The sequence below is a fragment of the Ranitomeya variabilis genome, chromosome 7 (genome assembly GCF_051348905.1).
Source record: "Ranitomeya variabilis isolate aRanVar5 chromosome 7, aRanVar5.hap1, whole genome shotgun sequence".
NCBI lineage: Eukaryota > Metazoa > Chordata > Amphibia > Anura > Dendrobatidae > Ranitomeya > Ranitomeya variabilis.
The window spans coordinates 181460483-181476616 of record NC_135238.1 but is presented as its reverse complement, the minus strand read 5'-3'; the positions used below and the strand labels follow the sequence as shown (position 1 = coordinate 181476616).

At 48.1% G+C, this 16134-nt stretch overlaps 1 protein-coding gene across 4 annotated transcripts in view; it reads right to left on the bottom strand.

The window, feature by feature from the left end:
* Positions 1 to 16134, bottom strand: part of LOC143784306 (germinal-center associated nuclear protein-like) — a 176393-nt gene that overhangs the window by 51633 nt on the left and 108626 nt on the right. For all 4 annotated transcript variants that reach the window (XM_077272430.1, XM_077272431.1, XM_077272429.1 and 1 more), the window contains exons 13-19: positions 10058 to 10209; positions 9615 to 9715; positions 3603 to 3737; positions 3394 to 3507; positions 2441 to 2593; positions 2161 to 2355; positions 1890 to 1958 (exon numbers count right to left, since the gene is read on the bottom strand). In XM_077272430.1, coding sequence (XP_077128545.1) covers positions 1890 to 1958; positions 2161 to 2355; positions 2441 to 2593; positions 3394 to 3507; positions 3603 to 3737; positions 9615 to 9715; positions 10058 to 10209 — 919 coding nt within the window. The remainder of the gene's footprint in view (positions 1 to 1889; positions 1959 to 2160; positions 2356 to 2440; positions 2594 to 3393; positions 3508 to 3602; positions 3738 to 9614; positions 9716 to 10057; positions 10210 to 16134) is intronic.

The window sequence follows — 16134 nt, the reverse complement described above, 5'->3', positions numbered from 1 at the left end:
AGAAAACTTCCTCCTTATCCTCCTCTACTGAAGAATCGGAGAGTAATGGAGCTTTAGATTTAGAGCTTCCTCCTTGAGAAAGACCTTTTAAGGATTGTCTGACCTCCATTCTGATCATCTCTTTCAAGCTGGTGGTCATAGTAAGGGATTCCTCCGCTACCTGAGGGGGTAAGTAAAGCAATCTAATCCCTGTAGATATAATGCTCTCATCCCCTCCCCTTTCCTGAGACCTCACCGTCTGCTGGATACAAGGGCCACATAATTTTTTAGGGCACGAATCAGGTAGGGGAACCCCGCAGATACCACGTTCCCTGTGTTTCGCCTTCCCGGCACATTTCTTCCCCTATAATAGAACATATGAGGGGAATCATGTCACTAGGTGAACTTTCACGAAGATCACTTACCAGCGGCTGCCCAAAGAAAAGTACCGGAATACGAGGGGGATTTTCTCTGGCTGACGCTCCAGACCCCTGCCTGGAGGAGCTTTTGTGGCCAGACTCACTACTCCTTTTGTCGCGATCCTTCCCTTTAGGCTTCTGGGATACCTCTTCCTGTAGCTGCACGTGCTCGTGCTCGTCCTCCATCTCCAAACAATATGAGGCCAGAAGCAAGGAACCACGATCCGGAGTTCTTTTTATAACCCCTCCTCCGGTCAGCAGCTGTGCCTAGCGCTCCCCTGATTGATTTTTCCGGCCTCCCCCAGGTGCAGGCGGTTGTCCCTGGGGCTCAGAACGCCAGCGACGCTATACCGGTGGGCGCCGCCATCTTGGGATACACTGCACATGCGCAGGACCCCGGAAACCCGGAAGTGACTGCCGACTCCTCCCCCGACGTCACCCCGGCTCCCGGCGCTTCCCATCAGCGCACAGAGCGGCGAGGGACGCCGGACAGAGCCGCAGCACCCCGGGTGGCGCCTCCAAGCGCCGCTGCATACAGAGACCCCAGCCACCCGAGAAGGAGGAGACCCAGGGGACATACCTAGCGCTGGCTTGGAGACAGGACACCACCGGCGACCGCTCCCTGCTGGAATGCCACTGACATGCAGCCCTGCCAGGACCATCGTGACATCATCCAGAGACTCCGCACCGGCCGAGGTAGGAGACCCCCCCGCTACCTGAGTCGGCCGGCCGGCCTGGGATCCTTTTGTAAGTTCTGCAGGATCCCGTCCCATTAGGAACAGGAAACCAACTGATGCGTGGGAGAGGTGCCGCCCTTTTGTATCTGTGGGTTTCCTGTTCCTAAAGGGGCGGATCCCCTCTCTCGTGGTGCTGTCATGGGAGTCCGAATAAATAATGGTTAGATTATACTCACCCAGGGGCGGTCCCACTGCGGTCTGGTCCGATGGGCGTCATGACCCGGGTCCAGCGCCTCCTATCTTCATTCGATGACGTCCTCTTCTTGTCTTCTTGCCGTGGCTCCGGCGCAGGCGTACTTTATCTGCCCAGTTGAGGTCAGAGCAAAGTACTGCAGTGCGCAGGCACCGGGACAAGTCAGAAAGGCCCAGCACCTGCGCACTGCAGTACTTTGCTCTGCCCTCAACAGGACAGACAAAGAACTCCTGCGCCGGAGCCGCTGCAAGAAGACGAGGACGTCATTGAATGAAGATAGGAGGCGCAGGACCCGGATTGCGATGCCCATCGGACCGGACTGCAGCGGGACCGCCCCTGGGTGAGTATAATCTAACTTTTATTTCTCATCTTTCAGGTTACATCAGGGGCTTATCTACAGCATTACAGAATGTTGTAGGTAAGCCCCTGATGCCGGTGGGCTTAGCTCAGATACGATTTTTGGGGTGACAGGTTCTCTTTAAACACTTTCTCATCACATGGTGCACAATTATTTTAATTGAAATGACTGTTACCCTTAGTTTGTTGAAGTTATATACCAACCATTGTAGCTCTTGGAAATAGTGCTGGACCTTCATCTTGTGAAATAGCTGTTCCCTAACTTGTTGACACCTGGAGTGAAGAAGAAAATTCAATAGTTTTATAAAATGTAAAATAAAAGATATAAAATAAATGAAGCATCTGTATATACTGTAATCGAATGTGTAACTAGAAGGAGTTTTCTACAATTTCACTGATCATTATGCACAAAGTCTAATGGTTATGTCAAAATATGTGTGTGTGGGGGGGAGCACTAAAAGACCAATGAGCCCACCTTGTAAAGGAAACGCTTAATCTTCCAGCACGACCCAAGTTAACAATTCCTTTAGACAAACTCTGTACATCACGGGTATCCGCACTGGGAATTAAAGCTTTCAGTGTACCATCACGGCCCACAGACCCAGGTGCTGCTGGAAAAGCGCGCATTTGTCGTCTTAATTTCTTGCGTGCAGCTAAAACTTCCCGCCATCTGAAAACACAGGATGACATTACTAGTGAGATATTACAGGAAAAGTCTGCAAATTAGCTTTGCAAATGAAAAAGACCCAACTAACCTCTGAATATATTTGCTGCAACATTGCATCTCATAAAGGGTTTCTCCAGCTGTGTGGAAGATCTCCTCATCCACAAATTGCCTAACATGCTGGTCACAGACAAGCTGAGAGCAGCGTAAAATGCGCTCGTTGTGATCCAGTTGCACGGCTTTCCTGAAGCAAAGAAATCATAGTCAAAGAGGGAAGAAGCTTTAGATTGACCGATCCTGCTGATAATGGTTAGTGTGGCTAATAATAATAGTAACAATAATAAATATGTGTTTAGGGCCTTAAATGGGTTGTCTAAAAAATTTTCCGGAGGGCATCACTCCTACTTTGATGGGAGCAGCACGCTCCTGAAGATTGATCGTTTGGACCAGCGACATGGTCACGCTGATGGTTTGATTTTCGCCGTCGTCCAGGCTGTAATTAGAGGCAGCTTTGCCTCTGCAGCATAGAAGTGCAGGGGGACAGAGCCTGGTTAGATCCACAGATCTCAACAGCTTCAGAGAACATCTTGCAAGCTGTAAAGCATAGAGCCAGCTTGTGCCACACACTCCTTGCCTAGATAACAGACAATCTAAAACGGCAAGGTGGCAGGAACCTATGCAACCAGCCGTACACTAGAAAATTAAAAATCCATTTGTTTTTCAGAAGGACTGATTTTTTAATGAGGGGTAAACTGCAGAGTTGCTTGGTTTTTTGTTGTTTTTTTTATTACAAGCAATTATACTCATTTAGGAGCATAAGACAACCCCTTTAAGTATTGTAAACTAAAGGTAGAAATAAAGGATCAAAAACAGAAAAAAATACCCCAGAGAGATACTTTTCATCCTGCATTTAAACTCGCTTTTTTCTTCTTGCTAGTCTAAAATTAGGGGTTTTAAACATTAGACAGCACACAATTTATATCAGGGGCATGTATTAAGAGTTTTAGCATGGTTTCTGGCACAACAATTTATGAAAGCACTTACTGGAGCTCTCTTTTGCATATTTTCTGGACATTCTCTCTGACGACATCATTTATGAGGCGAACACATTGAGACTGGGTCTCCAAAGAAAGGAGTCGCTCTCTTTCTTGAATCCTCCTGTTGTAAAATTTGTAAGATCAGATATTGTCATTTCTTAAATGTTCAAATACTGTCACATGGTATAAGGACAATGTGAAAAACACACATCTTACCTGGCTTCCTCTGCCTTCCTTCGTTTTTCCTCTTTCACTCTTTCAATCTCAGCCTTTATCTCTTCTTCTGCGACATTTCTAGAAAAATTCTGTACGAGATCTGCCAGTAGCTTATCAGAAACTATAGACGACTCGCTTAAGAAACGTAAGAGAAAAAAATAAATATATTTTGATGAGAATAATAACTATTCAAATAATTAATAGAAACCCTGCCAATGGAAAGAAATTCAATATATCCATTGTGGTACTATCTGAAATTAAACAGGAGCTAAAACTTTGAATAAATATATATATTTTTTACCTGCTGGAAATGCCGCTGTTCTCCTGAAAATGGTGTTTTTCTTTTCTTTCTGCATCTGTGTGTTTTGAGCTATGGTCCCCTTATCTGTATGTAAATCTATTCTTGTTAGGCAAGTGGGAGTGGTCTTTAACTTTCCTGTATGAAAGTCTATTGAGAAACATGCCCAGTTGACTAAGCGGGGAAACAGAGGCCATATCTCAGGAACAGAGGGGGGGCACAGGAATGAAAAACAGTTAAGATTAATGAACAGCAGCATTTACACTAGGTAAAAAAATATATATTTTTTGCATATTTATGGCAAGTGACCCATCCTTTACTCATGAATTAAATCTTATGACACCCCTTTAATGTAGAGCTTCTACATTATGCATGAAGATAAGCTAGTAACGGCAGTTGCACAGATTTATCAGCGTAAAGTAAAGGTAATAAAGGACATACTAAACCAATATTGATACTTTCATGCATAACTCATTTATCGCTTCATTGGGAAGACCGGTAACCATGGGGTGTAATGCTGCTGCTGTCACTAGGAGGCTGACACTAGGCAAAAAAGAAAAAAAAAAAAAGTTAGCTCCTCCTCAGCAGGGTACACCCACCGACTGGCACAAAGCATATCAGTTATAGCTTAGTGTCAGCAGGAGACAGACCTGAATCTGATCCCAGATCCAATTTCTTCCTTAGATCACCTTGTTGTGGGTTATTATCTTTTCCCTTTGTTTTTCAGATTCTTCTCTTTAAGGCCCCGTCTCACTAAGCGATTTACCAACGATCACGACCAGCGATATGACCTGGCCGTGATCGTTGGTAAGTCGCTGTGTGGTCGCTGGGGAGCTGTCACACAGACCGCTCTCCCCAGCGACCAACGATCAGGGGAACGACTTCGGCATCGTTGAAACTGTCTTTAACGATGCCGAAGTCCCCCTGCAGCACCCGGGTAACCAGGGTAAACATTGGGTTACTAAGCGCAGGGCCGCGCTTAGTAACCCGATGTTTACCCTGGTTACCAAAAAAAACAAACACTACATACTCGCCTTTCGGTGTCCCTTGCCGTCTGCTTCCTGCTCTGACTGAGCCGCCGTACACTGAGAGCGCAGCGGTGACGTCACTGCTGCGCTCTCACTTCTCACTGTACGGCCAGGAGTCAGTGAGAGCAGGAAGCAGACGGCAAGGGACACCGAAAGGCGAGTATGTACTGTTTGTTTTTTTGGTAACCAGGGTAAACATCGGGTTACTAAGCGCGGCCCTGCGCTTAGTAACCCGATGTTTACCCTGGTTACCAGTGAAGACATCGCTGGATCGGTGTCACACACACCGATTCAGCAATGTCAGCGGGGCCTCAACGACCAAAAAAAGGTCCAGGCCATTCTGACACGACCAGCGATCTCGCAGCAGGGGCCTGATCGCTGGTACGTGTCACACATAGCGAGATCGCTATGGAGGTCGCTGTTGCGTCACAAAACTTGTGACTCAGCAGCGATCTCGCTAGCGATCTCGCTATGTGAGACGGGGGCTTTAGGGTAATAGGGTGCAATTTCCCACCCTGGCTTCCCAATTAAGCAACTGAGAGAACAGTGCGATGCCATCCACATCTTACCCTCTCTGGTCTGCGAAGCAGGACCTATCCCCCCCTGACACATCTAGAGAGTGTCTCAGGGTGGTTCGTGGCAGAAGGTCCTTGCCTGTCCCCCCTTCAGCCCTCTCCTCAGAGTGGTGCCAGGAGGAAGACAGTTGTCACTCTTCAGTGACCCAACGCCCCTCGGTTGACAGTCTTCTGCACCATCTGGGACCATAACGATATGAAAAGGAGGACTCCTATTCCAGTGAACCCCCTCCTCATCTGGGGGCTCCTGATGCTGTCCTATGGATTGATAAGAGTTAGTCAGCACCCTGGTCCTCTTTTCTCCGCAGTCCATCATTCAAGGTTGCGGATGTAATTAAGACTTAAGAAAGCCCAGCTCTCCAAATCTCCCCAGCACACGCTTTTCGGCGCACCACCGTCTAGTTTAAATTTAACTCCTGGCTTGTTGGGCCTCCACTTCACCGGAACAGGCCCCTCTCGTGCGCGCCATCCAATCAGCACGCGAAGACTCCCATGTGCACTTTCACTCCTCCTATGGTAGCAATTGTTGCGATTTCACTGAGCGGGCTTTCAGTGTGCCTTTTTCTAGCCCTGCCCCCTTCTCCTTCACTCTGTTTCTGGCTCCAGCCACAGTTAACAACTACGCTTCCTCAAGATCCGTCTCTTCTTCAGGCACAGAGACCTGTTAAAGATGGAGAATTTTCTTCCAGGACTGGGTAGGCTTCGTCCATGCGGGTTTTTTGCCTCCTAGACTTAGGCCTCCTCAGCAGCCCTCCCTCAGCACCACACTACTACTTATGCAGAGACCAAGGAAGTCTCGCACCCGCCCCTTCCCCACTATCATTCACTACGCCCACTATCATTCGCTACACAAAAAGAAGTGGCTCACAGGTCAGGCCACGGTCTTCTGACCCAACCCAGGCATCGTCGACTACGGAGAGCTACTTGTCCCGGATGAGAAGAAGACAGCCAATAGTAATTACCAACTAAAAGATAGAATTTTCTTCTCTCCCGTGCTGACATTTCTTCATGTCCCATCCTTCAAAGGCCCTAGCCCAAGTCCCCGGATTCTTTAAGGCCATCTCCGCTCTTCGAGTCATTGTTCCCGTTCCCTCTCAAAAACGTTTCTAAGGTTTCTATTCCAACCTCTTCGTGGCCCAAAAGAAGGATGGCTCAACTCCACCCGATCCAGGATCACAAACTACTAAACCGGCGGGTGTGCCTCAGTTGTTTCAGGATGGAATTCCTCCACTCTGTTATTGCCTCTATTGAACCAGAGGAATTCTTCTGTTTTGTCAACATCCAGGATGCCAATCTCCACATTATGATTTGCGTGGGGCATCAGAGGTTTCTCCGCTTTGCGGTCCAGGGGGCCCACAACCAGTTCACAGCTCTCACTTTTGGACTGGCCTCTGCTTCCAGAGTGTTTACAAATCTTATAGTGGTCGTCACAGCCATTCTTCGCACTAAACGGATAGAAATCTCCTACCTCGACGACCTACTGATCAAGGGCCCGTCCTTCAGAGACTATTGCGAAAGTGTTCAGATCAACCTAAACACTTATAGGCTGGGTAGTCAACATGACAAAGTCATCTATGATCTAAGCCCAGGAGCTAGTTTTCCCAGGCATGCCATTCGGTACCGCTCGTACCAGAGTCCTTTTCCTAGAGAAGATCTTGGCACTTCGCCTGGGAATTCATTCCATCTTCATGCGCTCTTCGACTTTGCTGGACAGTACTAGTGAAGATGATTGCCGCGATGGAAGCCGTCCCTTTGCACAGTTTCATACAAGTTCCCTCTAAATGGCCCTCTTGTCAGCTTTGGACAAAAGGATCTCTTCCCTGGATTGCCCCATACTTCTGCCTCTCCGAGTGAGGCGGTCATTGGCATGGTGGAGTATCTCCTCCATTCGGCATGGGAGATCATTCCTCCACTAACAGGTTGTCACAACGAACACCAGTCTCCTCGGATGGGGGGCGGTCTTCCTTAGACACACAGTCCAGGGTCACTGGAACTCTTGGGAAACCTCTCTTCCATTTAATCTCCTGAAGATCAGAGACATCTACATACAACTACTCCCCTCCACTGGCAGGACCTAGCGGACCGACCAGCTCGCATTCAATCCGACAATACCAAGGCCGTGGCATACATAAACCACCAGGGCAGGACATGCAGCGAGGCCTTCATGTTAGAGGTCTCACTGAATTGCGAGTGGGTCGAGCGGCACGTGTCAGCAGTATCAGCGGTGCACATTTCAGGCATGAACAACTAGGCCATCAACTTCATAAGTTTTCAGGGCCTCTCCTCCGGCGAGTGGACCCTCAACCCCTCTATGTTTGAACAGATCTGTCAGAGGTAGGGCACTCCCGATGTTGATGTGATGGCTTCTCGGATGAATCACAAGGTCCCTCGTTTTGTGGCCAGGTCTTGCTACCGCCTGGCGTTCGGTTACTACACCCTGGTCATTCCATGCTTTCAGTGTCAACTTCCATACCTTTTTCCACCTCCTCCTCTGATTACGAGACATCAAGAATATCAAGGCAGAAGGAGTTTAAGTCATTCTAGAGGCTCCAGACTGGCCCAGAAGAGCATGATACGCAGGGTTAGTCAACCTACTCAAAGCTGTACCCTAGAAACTCCTGAACCGACCAGCCCTATTCTCTCAAGGTTCCATCTTCCACCAGAATGCTTGGTCTCACAATTTAATAGCATGGCCGTTGAAGCTGCAGTCCTGAGAGAGGCAGGCTTCCCATCTCAGGTCACACAGACCATGGATTAAGGTGAAGAAACCCTCGTCCTCACACATTTATCATCAGACCTAGAAGGCCTTCTTTCACTGGTGTGATGACAGCCTCACAGCTCCCATTGTCTTTTTCCCTTCTATCCATCCTGGCGTTCTTACAATCAGGGCTAGAGTACAGTTTGTATCTTAGTACCTTAAAGGGTCAGGTCTATACTCTTTCAAATGTTTCAAATGGTATTTTGCCTCTCATCCCCATGTCAAGATCTTCCTTCAGGAAGTTTCTTGCCTAGCGTCACCATATCGTCCTCTTGTGGATAAGCGGCACCTTAAGCAAGTTTTGAACGTTCTTCGGGGACCCGCCTACAAACACATTCAGGAAATTGCGTCTTCCCTTGTCCTGGAAAGTTGAATTCTTGGTTGCGATCACTTACATGAGATGGGTCTCAGAATTAGCAGCTCTTTCTTGCAGCTCTCCTTTCCTCGTCCTCCACCAGAACAAGACGGTACTGCGACCAGTTCCTTCATTCCTTCCAATTGTAGTCTCTCCATTCCATATCAACAAGGATATTGTCCTTATTCAGTCTGCCAGTCCTTTGGAAAGGTCTTTCCACAAGCTGGACCTACTTAGAGGCCTCTGCAACCCAGATTTGCAAATCCGCTATCTGGTAATCCACTCATACATTCGCAAAATTCTACAGGGTACATACCTACGCCACGGCTGATGCTGGTCTAGGTAGAAATTTGCTGCAAGCGGCGGTAGTTGACCTGGTTTGAGCACGATATTCTGTTCCCTCCCTTGGGACTACTTTAGGACGTCCCATGGTTACCTGTGTCCCCCATTGAAGCAATAAAGAAGGATTTCATGTACTCACCATAAAATCTCTTTCTTGGAGCCTTCATTAGAGGACACAGCACAATTCTTGGTTTGTGCCTATGTTGGGCCTGTGTATAGTTTTTTGTTGTTGCTGTTTAGTGACAGCCTCCTAGCAACAGCAGCATACATCCATGGTTACCTGTGTCTTCAATGAAGGCTTCAAGAAAAAAAAAAAAAACTTTATACCTGGCAATACACTACTAATTAAAATCTGTTTAGGAAGCCTACAGCCGAGGTGCGTGTATGCAGCAGAGCTGTGTGTGTGTAATCATACAGCAGAGTGGTTTGTGTATTTCTAGAGCGCTTCTTATAATAAGGCACGTCCTATCACCTAAAAATAAAAGTTACATTCTTATTGATCATTGTCAGTCATTCAGACATTTAACCATTTTATATTCGATTTAGAATGTATTTCAAGAATTTATTCAACTAAATGAATTTGCTAATTTTCCTTTACTTGTAACCCTTCGATACCGGTATTCTATTAAGCGTTAAAGAGAAAATAAAAGTTATACCTAAGTGCATTTGAGATGTATTCTGACACACTTTGGATGACAGGAGCACTCAATTCTTTCAAAGCATCCTCCAAAATCTCTTCTAAGACATGAGCCACATCCTGCATAAAACAACAAAAGACAATGCTACAAACGTCTCTGTTAAATTACCTATACACATTAGCCAAAGTTGATGAAAATGTATTATTTCAACCAAAATTCATTGGTTGCAAGTGCATGGAGTTTCACCTGGATGGACTGATGTCTGCAATTAGTGGTTATGAGAGACCCAAAATTTCTCAGGTTTGTGTGAACTTGGCTTTAAATGCATGTCTGAAGCAAGCAGATTTCTTCTGATAACAGAGCTGCCTATGAAAGACCAAATTTTTTGTCTGGTCTGCAATGCTACAAATGTGAAATTGTTTTAAACACCAGTATAGGACGGCATTTATCTTTTTCAGTACCTCATCGCTGAATTTTGGCTTGGGAGGAGATTGAGGTGGCTCAGGTGGCAGGATGGGCTGAAACACTGCCTGAGCAGGCACAGAACTAGGCTCCTTAGCATCAGGCAATGGAAGTACAGTAGGAGGTTTAATTTCTTCAAGAGCAAGTTGTTCTGTTGATATAGAAAAAAAAGTTAAAGAAAATTTAAGCTAAAATCTACAGATCAAGGAAAATCTAGATGTAATAACACATATAAATAATTGGATTTTTGCATGTACCAAAAAATCTAATGGTATAGGCCCTGCCACTAGAAAGCCGTTACAATATAACTGTATAAGCGGAGAGGAGGCGGCGGCTTCAGCTAGGCCGAAGCCGGGGCCTAAATTAGATGCCTGATGCCCAGAAGGGCTCCAGGCTTGCGCGAAAGTCCGGGAGGGGGTCGGGTCTGGACCGGACAACCCCCCCCCAGATTTAAAGGCAGGATAGCGGTGGGGCTATAAGCCGAATTGGGGGGGGGGCGGTGAGGGGTCCCCCTGAGGCAGTATAGAGCTGGTGCTGCCGCAGAGACAGGGGTGCAGGGAGCCCTGTGACTGCATGTGCCGTGCCATGCCTGCCTGCACTCCCCCCGGCCCCGACAGGAGCCTGCAGCTGGGCTGGGGTCCCTGGATACAGGCGCAGTGTGCTGGCCCATTGCTGGGGCTGTAGAATGCTGCCTGTACAGGCCCTACCTGAGGTGTCTCAACCTAATACCCCCAGAGGGGGATTAGGGAGGGTGCTGTGTGACCATCAGGGGGCTTTATCCTCGCCTCTACCTCAACCCAGAAACCAAAAGGAATTGGGGAAGGAGGGGGGTCTCTACTTCAAACAAGCACCCGAGGGACTGGGGAAGGAGCGACATGGGGAATAGCCATCTCCACTTCAACCGGGCACCCAGTAATAGGGGGCCGAGGAAGGAGCCATGCCGGGAGTCTCGCAGGAGACCCTATTTTCTTCATCTGTAATCCCGTCGGAAAAAACGGAGTAAAGAAAAATTTTTAGGTGTGCCTCCTATGCGACACTAAGCAAAAAACTGGAGAAGGCGACGCCGTCTAGGGGTGTATACTGCAGAGGAGGAGCCACAGTAAATCTTTTTCAGATTTTGCATAGTGTCGCCTCCTAGTGGACAGCAGCATAACACCCATGGTCCTGTGTCACCCAATGAGGCGACAGAGTAAAAAAAGTGCTGGCTCTGCATGATGGGCTATACACTCCTCAGACACTAGGAAGCTCATTTTTGTTCCAAAAGCATTAGGAGAGGAAAGCATCAAAGAAATCTAGCAACCAGGAACCAACATGGCCTGAACCCAGGAAAGAGGACAATTCCCATGGGTAACTAAAATTGACAATGGAAAAATAGAAACAAAAATATATTGTGTGGGATTTGTGTCCTCCAATGTATTTAAAGGGGATATCTGGGACTTTAAATAAAACAAAAAAAAAAAAACGTGTTTGCTAACAGAAGCAGCTACCTGTCTGTTGTATCTTGCACCGGTCATTGCCAGAGATTCAGATACTCCCTGTCAACAGAGCAGCAGCTTCTCTTCCTGTAGATAGGGCGGGACTAGTTGTGTCCTGCAGATTGACAGCCGGCTTCCCCCAATTAGGCATAGAAGTCTGCTGTCAATCAGCACGACACCACTAGTCCCGACCTGTGAACAGGAAGAGAAGCTGCTGCTCTGTTGACAGGGAGTATCTGAATCTCTGTCAGAAGCGATCAATGACTGACGCCTCTAAAAAAAAATTTGAGGAAAAAAAAAGGCACGTAGTTGTTATGTCCAAGATATCTCCTTGTAGGATAAAGGAATTTTCCATGAAATATAAAAATAAGATTTTCTTATTAACAGCACTGGAGGGCACAGCACCATGGGACATCCTATAGCAGTCCCATGGGATGGGCAATACAAAACAACTGACCATGTGGATTAACAAATGCAGGGTGACTCGCAGCATCTTAAAGCCCAAGGTCATGATGAGAACCTAGAAAGAACTGTGTCAAGGAGCAAATTGCATCCTAGGTGACAGCACTGCCAACCTAGGGAATGGAAGCCCAGAAGCCTGACCACTAGATATGAGCAAATTAATTTATGGGACCCTGATTGTTGCCATGCAGGAACCCTGCAAAACTGCCTCCTACCTGCCTGCATCCCGACTGCTCTTTTGATTAGCTGGCCTGGCATTGTTGTTGCGGCATGATGTACACACGATGCGACGCAAGGCCGCCTAATCAGAAGAGTAGCTGAGGATGGAGTCAGAGGTGTTTTGCAGGGCTCTTGTCCAACAGTCACAGAATACTAACCTGGGCACTGTACCAGAAACCTGTGATTTTATTAGCACATATCTACTGACCACTCTTGTCAGATGAGAGAAATGTAAAAGGAAGCAGCCCCACCCATGGAGCTGTAAGGTTCCAAAATCACAGTCCAAAACCACTAGAATAAATCTTTGACATAGGCAGGACCCGAAAGATGACGAAAGGAGTCAGAACTATGGAGGGTTTCTGTAATGGATAGGAAAATACTAGAAGCCATGATAAAACCAAACAATGCAAGGAACGCTCGTGAAACTGAGGGGAGAAGGGGCCAAGGATCAAAGGATAATGTACTGAACATAGCAAATGGAAAAATGAGAGCAGTGACCCATCCTGTCCTGATGTGAAAAAATGAAGATAGATCTAGAGAGAGGGCAGCTAAAAGAGATCCGGGAATAGTGGTGATGATCAACAGATGATCTTCCTGGAAATTAGTGTGTGAAAAACACAGCATAAGAGATGGAAAGAAAATTTCTTAACACAATCAGAAAAGGAGTTCCAGACTACACAAGTAGCCTGGCACAAAGCGACAATCCCCTGAGCAAGTCTAGAAGAGCTTGCAGGTGGTCTAGAGCTCTGAAAGAGGGTGTAAAGAGCATAAACATCGCCTACAAAAAAAAGGAGGCTAAGGCCTGGTCTTCTCCAGCTCACTTCAAAGCCAAGATATTGAGAGTGAAACATTTTAAGAAATCAAAACCTGGTTTCTCCTACGAAGGAAAGTAAGAATTTTAAGTGCATAAAACCTTTACAAACTGAAGTTTAGGTGCCTAAAATTCAGAATCTCCAGACTCACAACCAAGCCAAAAATCCTAGGAAGGATGAAAAGGAGATTTTTGTGTACTCACCGAAAAATCTCTTTCTCTTAGCCTCTAATTGGGGGACACAGGACCATGGGTGTTATGCTGCTGTCCACTAGGATGCAACACTATGGAAAATCTGAAAAAGATTAACCGTGGCTCCTCTGCAGTATACACCCCTGGACGGCGTCCGCCTTCTCCAGTTTTGTGCAAAAAGCATTAGGAAGAACGTAACATGAATAACAACCATGCCTATAAGAAGGCCACTATGTTCGAGCTCAAAGAACAATATGAGAACTCAACAGTAACAGCCCGTAAAGGGCAACAGGGTGGGAGCTGTGTCCCCCAATTAGAGGCTAAGAGAAAGATTTTACGGTGAGTACACAAAAATCTCCTTTACTCTGTCGCCTCAATGGGGGACACAGGACCATGGGACTTCCCAAAGCAGTCCCTGGGTGGGAAGCAATGAATGAATATTGTGCAGACAGGCCCCTAAACTTGGGGCACCGCCGCCTGCAGAACCCGTCTACCCAGGCTCGCGTCCGCTGAGAACTCGGTATGAACTCTGTAGTGTTTAGTAAACATGTGTAGGCTAGTCCAAGTGGCCGCCTTACACACTTGTTGTGCCGAAGCCTGGTGCCGAATGGCCCAGGAGGCCCCTACCGCCCGTGTAGAGTGTGCCGTAATACCGGCTGGAAGAGGAGAATTCTTAAGGCGGTAGGCCTCTTGTATGGTGGATTTGATCCACCTGGCAAAAGTAGCTTTGGAAGCTGGCAGACCCTTGCGGCCGCCTTAGAAAAAAAAGAGAATCAGACTTCCGGAAGGGCGCAGTCCTAGACACATATATACGCAATGCCCTGACAAGATCAAGCATATGCAGAGCCTTCTCCACTCTATGAACCGGGACGGGACAAAGGGAAGGCAGAGAAATTTCCTCATTGAGGTGGAAGTTGGACACAACCTTCGGAAGGAAGGATGGGACCGTACGTTGGACTACCTTGTCCTGGTGAAAAGCCAGAAAAGGCAGTCTGCAGGAGAGTGCGGTCCGTTCAGACACCCGGCGTGGCGAGGTGATTGCCACCAGGAAAACCACCTTCTGGGATAAAAGGCGGAGCGGGACCTCCTTAAGGGGTTCGAAGGGTGGTTCCTGCAATGCTGTCAGGACCAGGTTGAGGTCCCACGTTTCTAGTCGTCGTCTGTAGGGGGGAACCAATCGGGAAACCCCCTGAAGGAATGTCCTTACTTGCGGCTTGGTAACAATGCGCCTTTGAAAAAGCACTGAGAGGGCTGACACCTGGCTCTTAAGCGAGCCTAATGACAGCCTGGCCTCCAGACCCGATTGGAGAAAACCAAGCAGTTTGGGGAGAGAATAAGGGAATGGGGTCTGGCCACGAGATTACCAGGTAAAGAAAGCTTTCCAGGTATGGTAATAAATCTTGGCAGAGGCTGGCTTCCGTGCCGTGATCATGGTCCTATTGACGTCCGGCGAGAGCCCTGCCTGGGTTAGAACCCAGGTTTCAAGGGCCACGCCGTCAAATTGAGGGCCCCCGAGTTCTCGTGGTAGAACGGGCCATGTGATAGAAGGTCCGTGCTGTCGGGGAGGCGCCAGGGGGCGTCTGCTGTAAGTTGTACGATGTTGGCGTACCATTTACGTCTGGGCCAGTCCGGCGCGATTAGGATGGTTGGAACTCCCTCTTACTTGATCTTCCTCACCACTCTGATTATCAGGGGGAGAGGTGGAAAAATGTACAGAAACTGGAACTGGGTCCAGTCCTGAACCAGAGCGTCTGCTCCAAGCGACCCTAAATCGTGTGTTCTGGCCATGAAGTTGGAGACCTTGACATTGAAGTGGGATGCCATTAGGTCCACATCCGGGGTCCCCCAGCCATGGCAGATCTGGCGAAAAGTTTCAGGATGGAGAGACCACTGTCCCGAGTCTATTCCTTGTTGGCTAAGGAAGTCTGCTTGCCAGTTGTCCACACCCAGAATGTGGACCGCCGAGAGAACCGACCCTGTGTCCTCCACCCAGTGGAGGATGTGTGACACTTCTCGCATCGCCTGGGTACTGCGGGTCCCCCCCTTGGTGATTCACATATGCCACAGCCGTGGCATTGTCTGACTGTATTCTGATGTGAGAGGCTGCCAGTAAGTGATGGAAGGCCCTCAATGCCAGGAGGATGGCACGAATTTCCAGGATGTTGATGGGCATGGTCGCTTTCACGGGGGACCACTTGCCCTGTGGTGTAGGTGCACCGCACCCCAACCCGTCAGGCTCGCATCGGTGGTCAGAACCTTCCATTGACCTGTGAGAAAGCATTTCCCCTTTGCTAGCAAGGTTGGCTTGAGCCACCAGTGCAGGGACCTCCTGGTTGACAACGTTAGCCGGAACTCCCTGTCGAGAGAGAAAGTTCTTGTCCCAGGACTTGAGGATGACTAGTTGGAGAGGACTGAGGTGGAACTGGGCAAATGGGACCGCTTCTATTGCTGCCCCCATCCTGCCGAGGACTCTCATGGCAAACCGGAGAGATCAAGGGGGTTTGCAGAGGAGGGTGCGAGCACTAGACCCCTGGAGGTGTTGAATAGCATTCTCAGGAAGGTCAGAGATGGAGTTAGGGTTGGTGATGACTTTTGTAGGTTGACTAACCAGCCCATGCGACTCAGAATGTCGATTGTGATTGAGATGCTGAGCTCGCAAACCTTGAAGGTAGGAGCCTTGATGAGTAGATCGTCCAGGTATGGAACGACTACTATGCCTCTGGAATGCAGAATGTCCATGGTGGCTTCCATGACCTTGGTAAACACTCTGGGAGCCGTGGCTAGTCCGAACGGGAGAGCCACGAACTGGTAGTGGTCCTGGTCGATTGCGAACCTGAGAAATCTGATGGGCGGGTGCAATAGGCATATGCAGGTATGCGTTTTGTATGTCTATGGAGGCGAGATAGTCTCCCTTCTC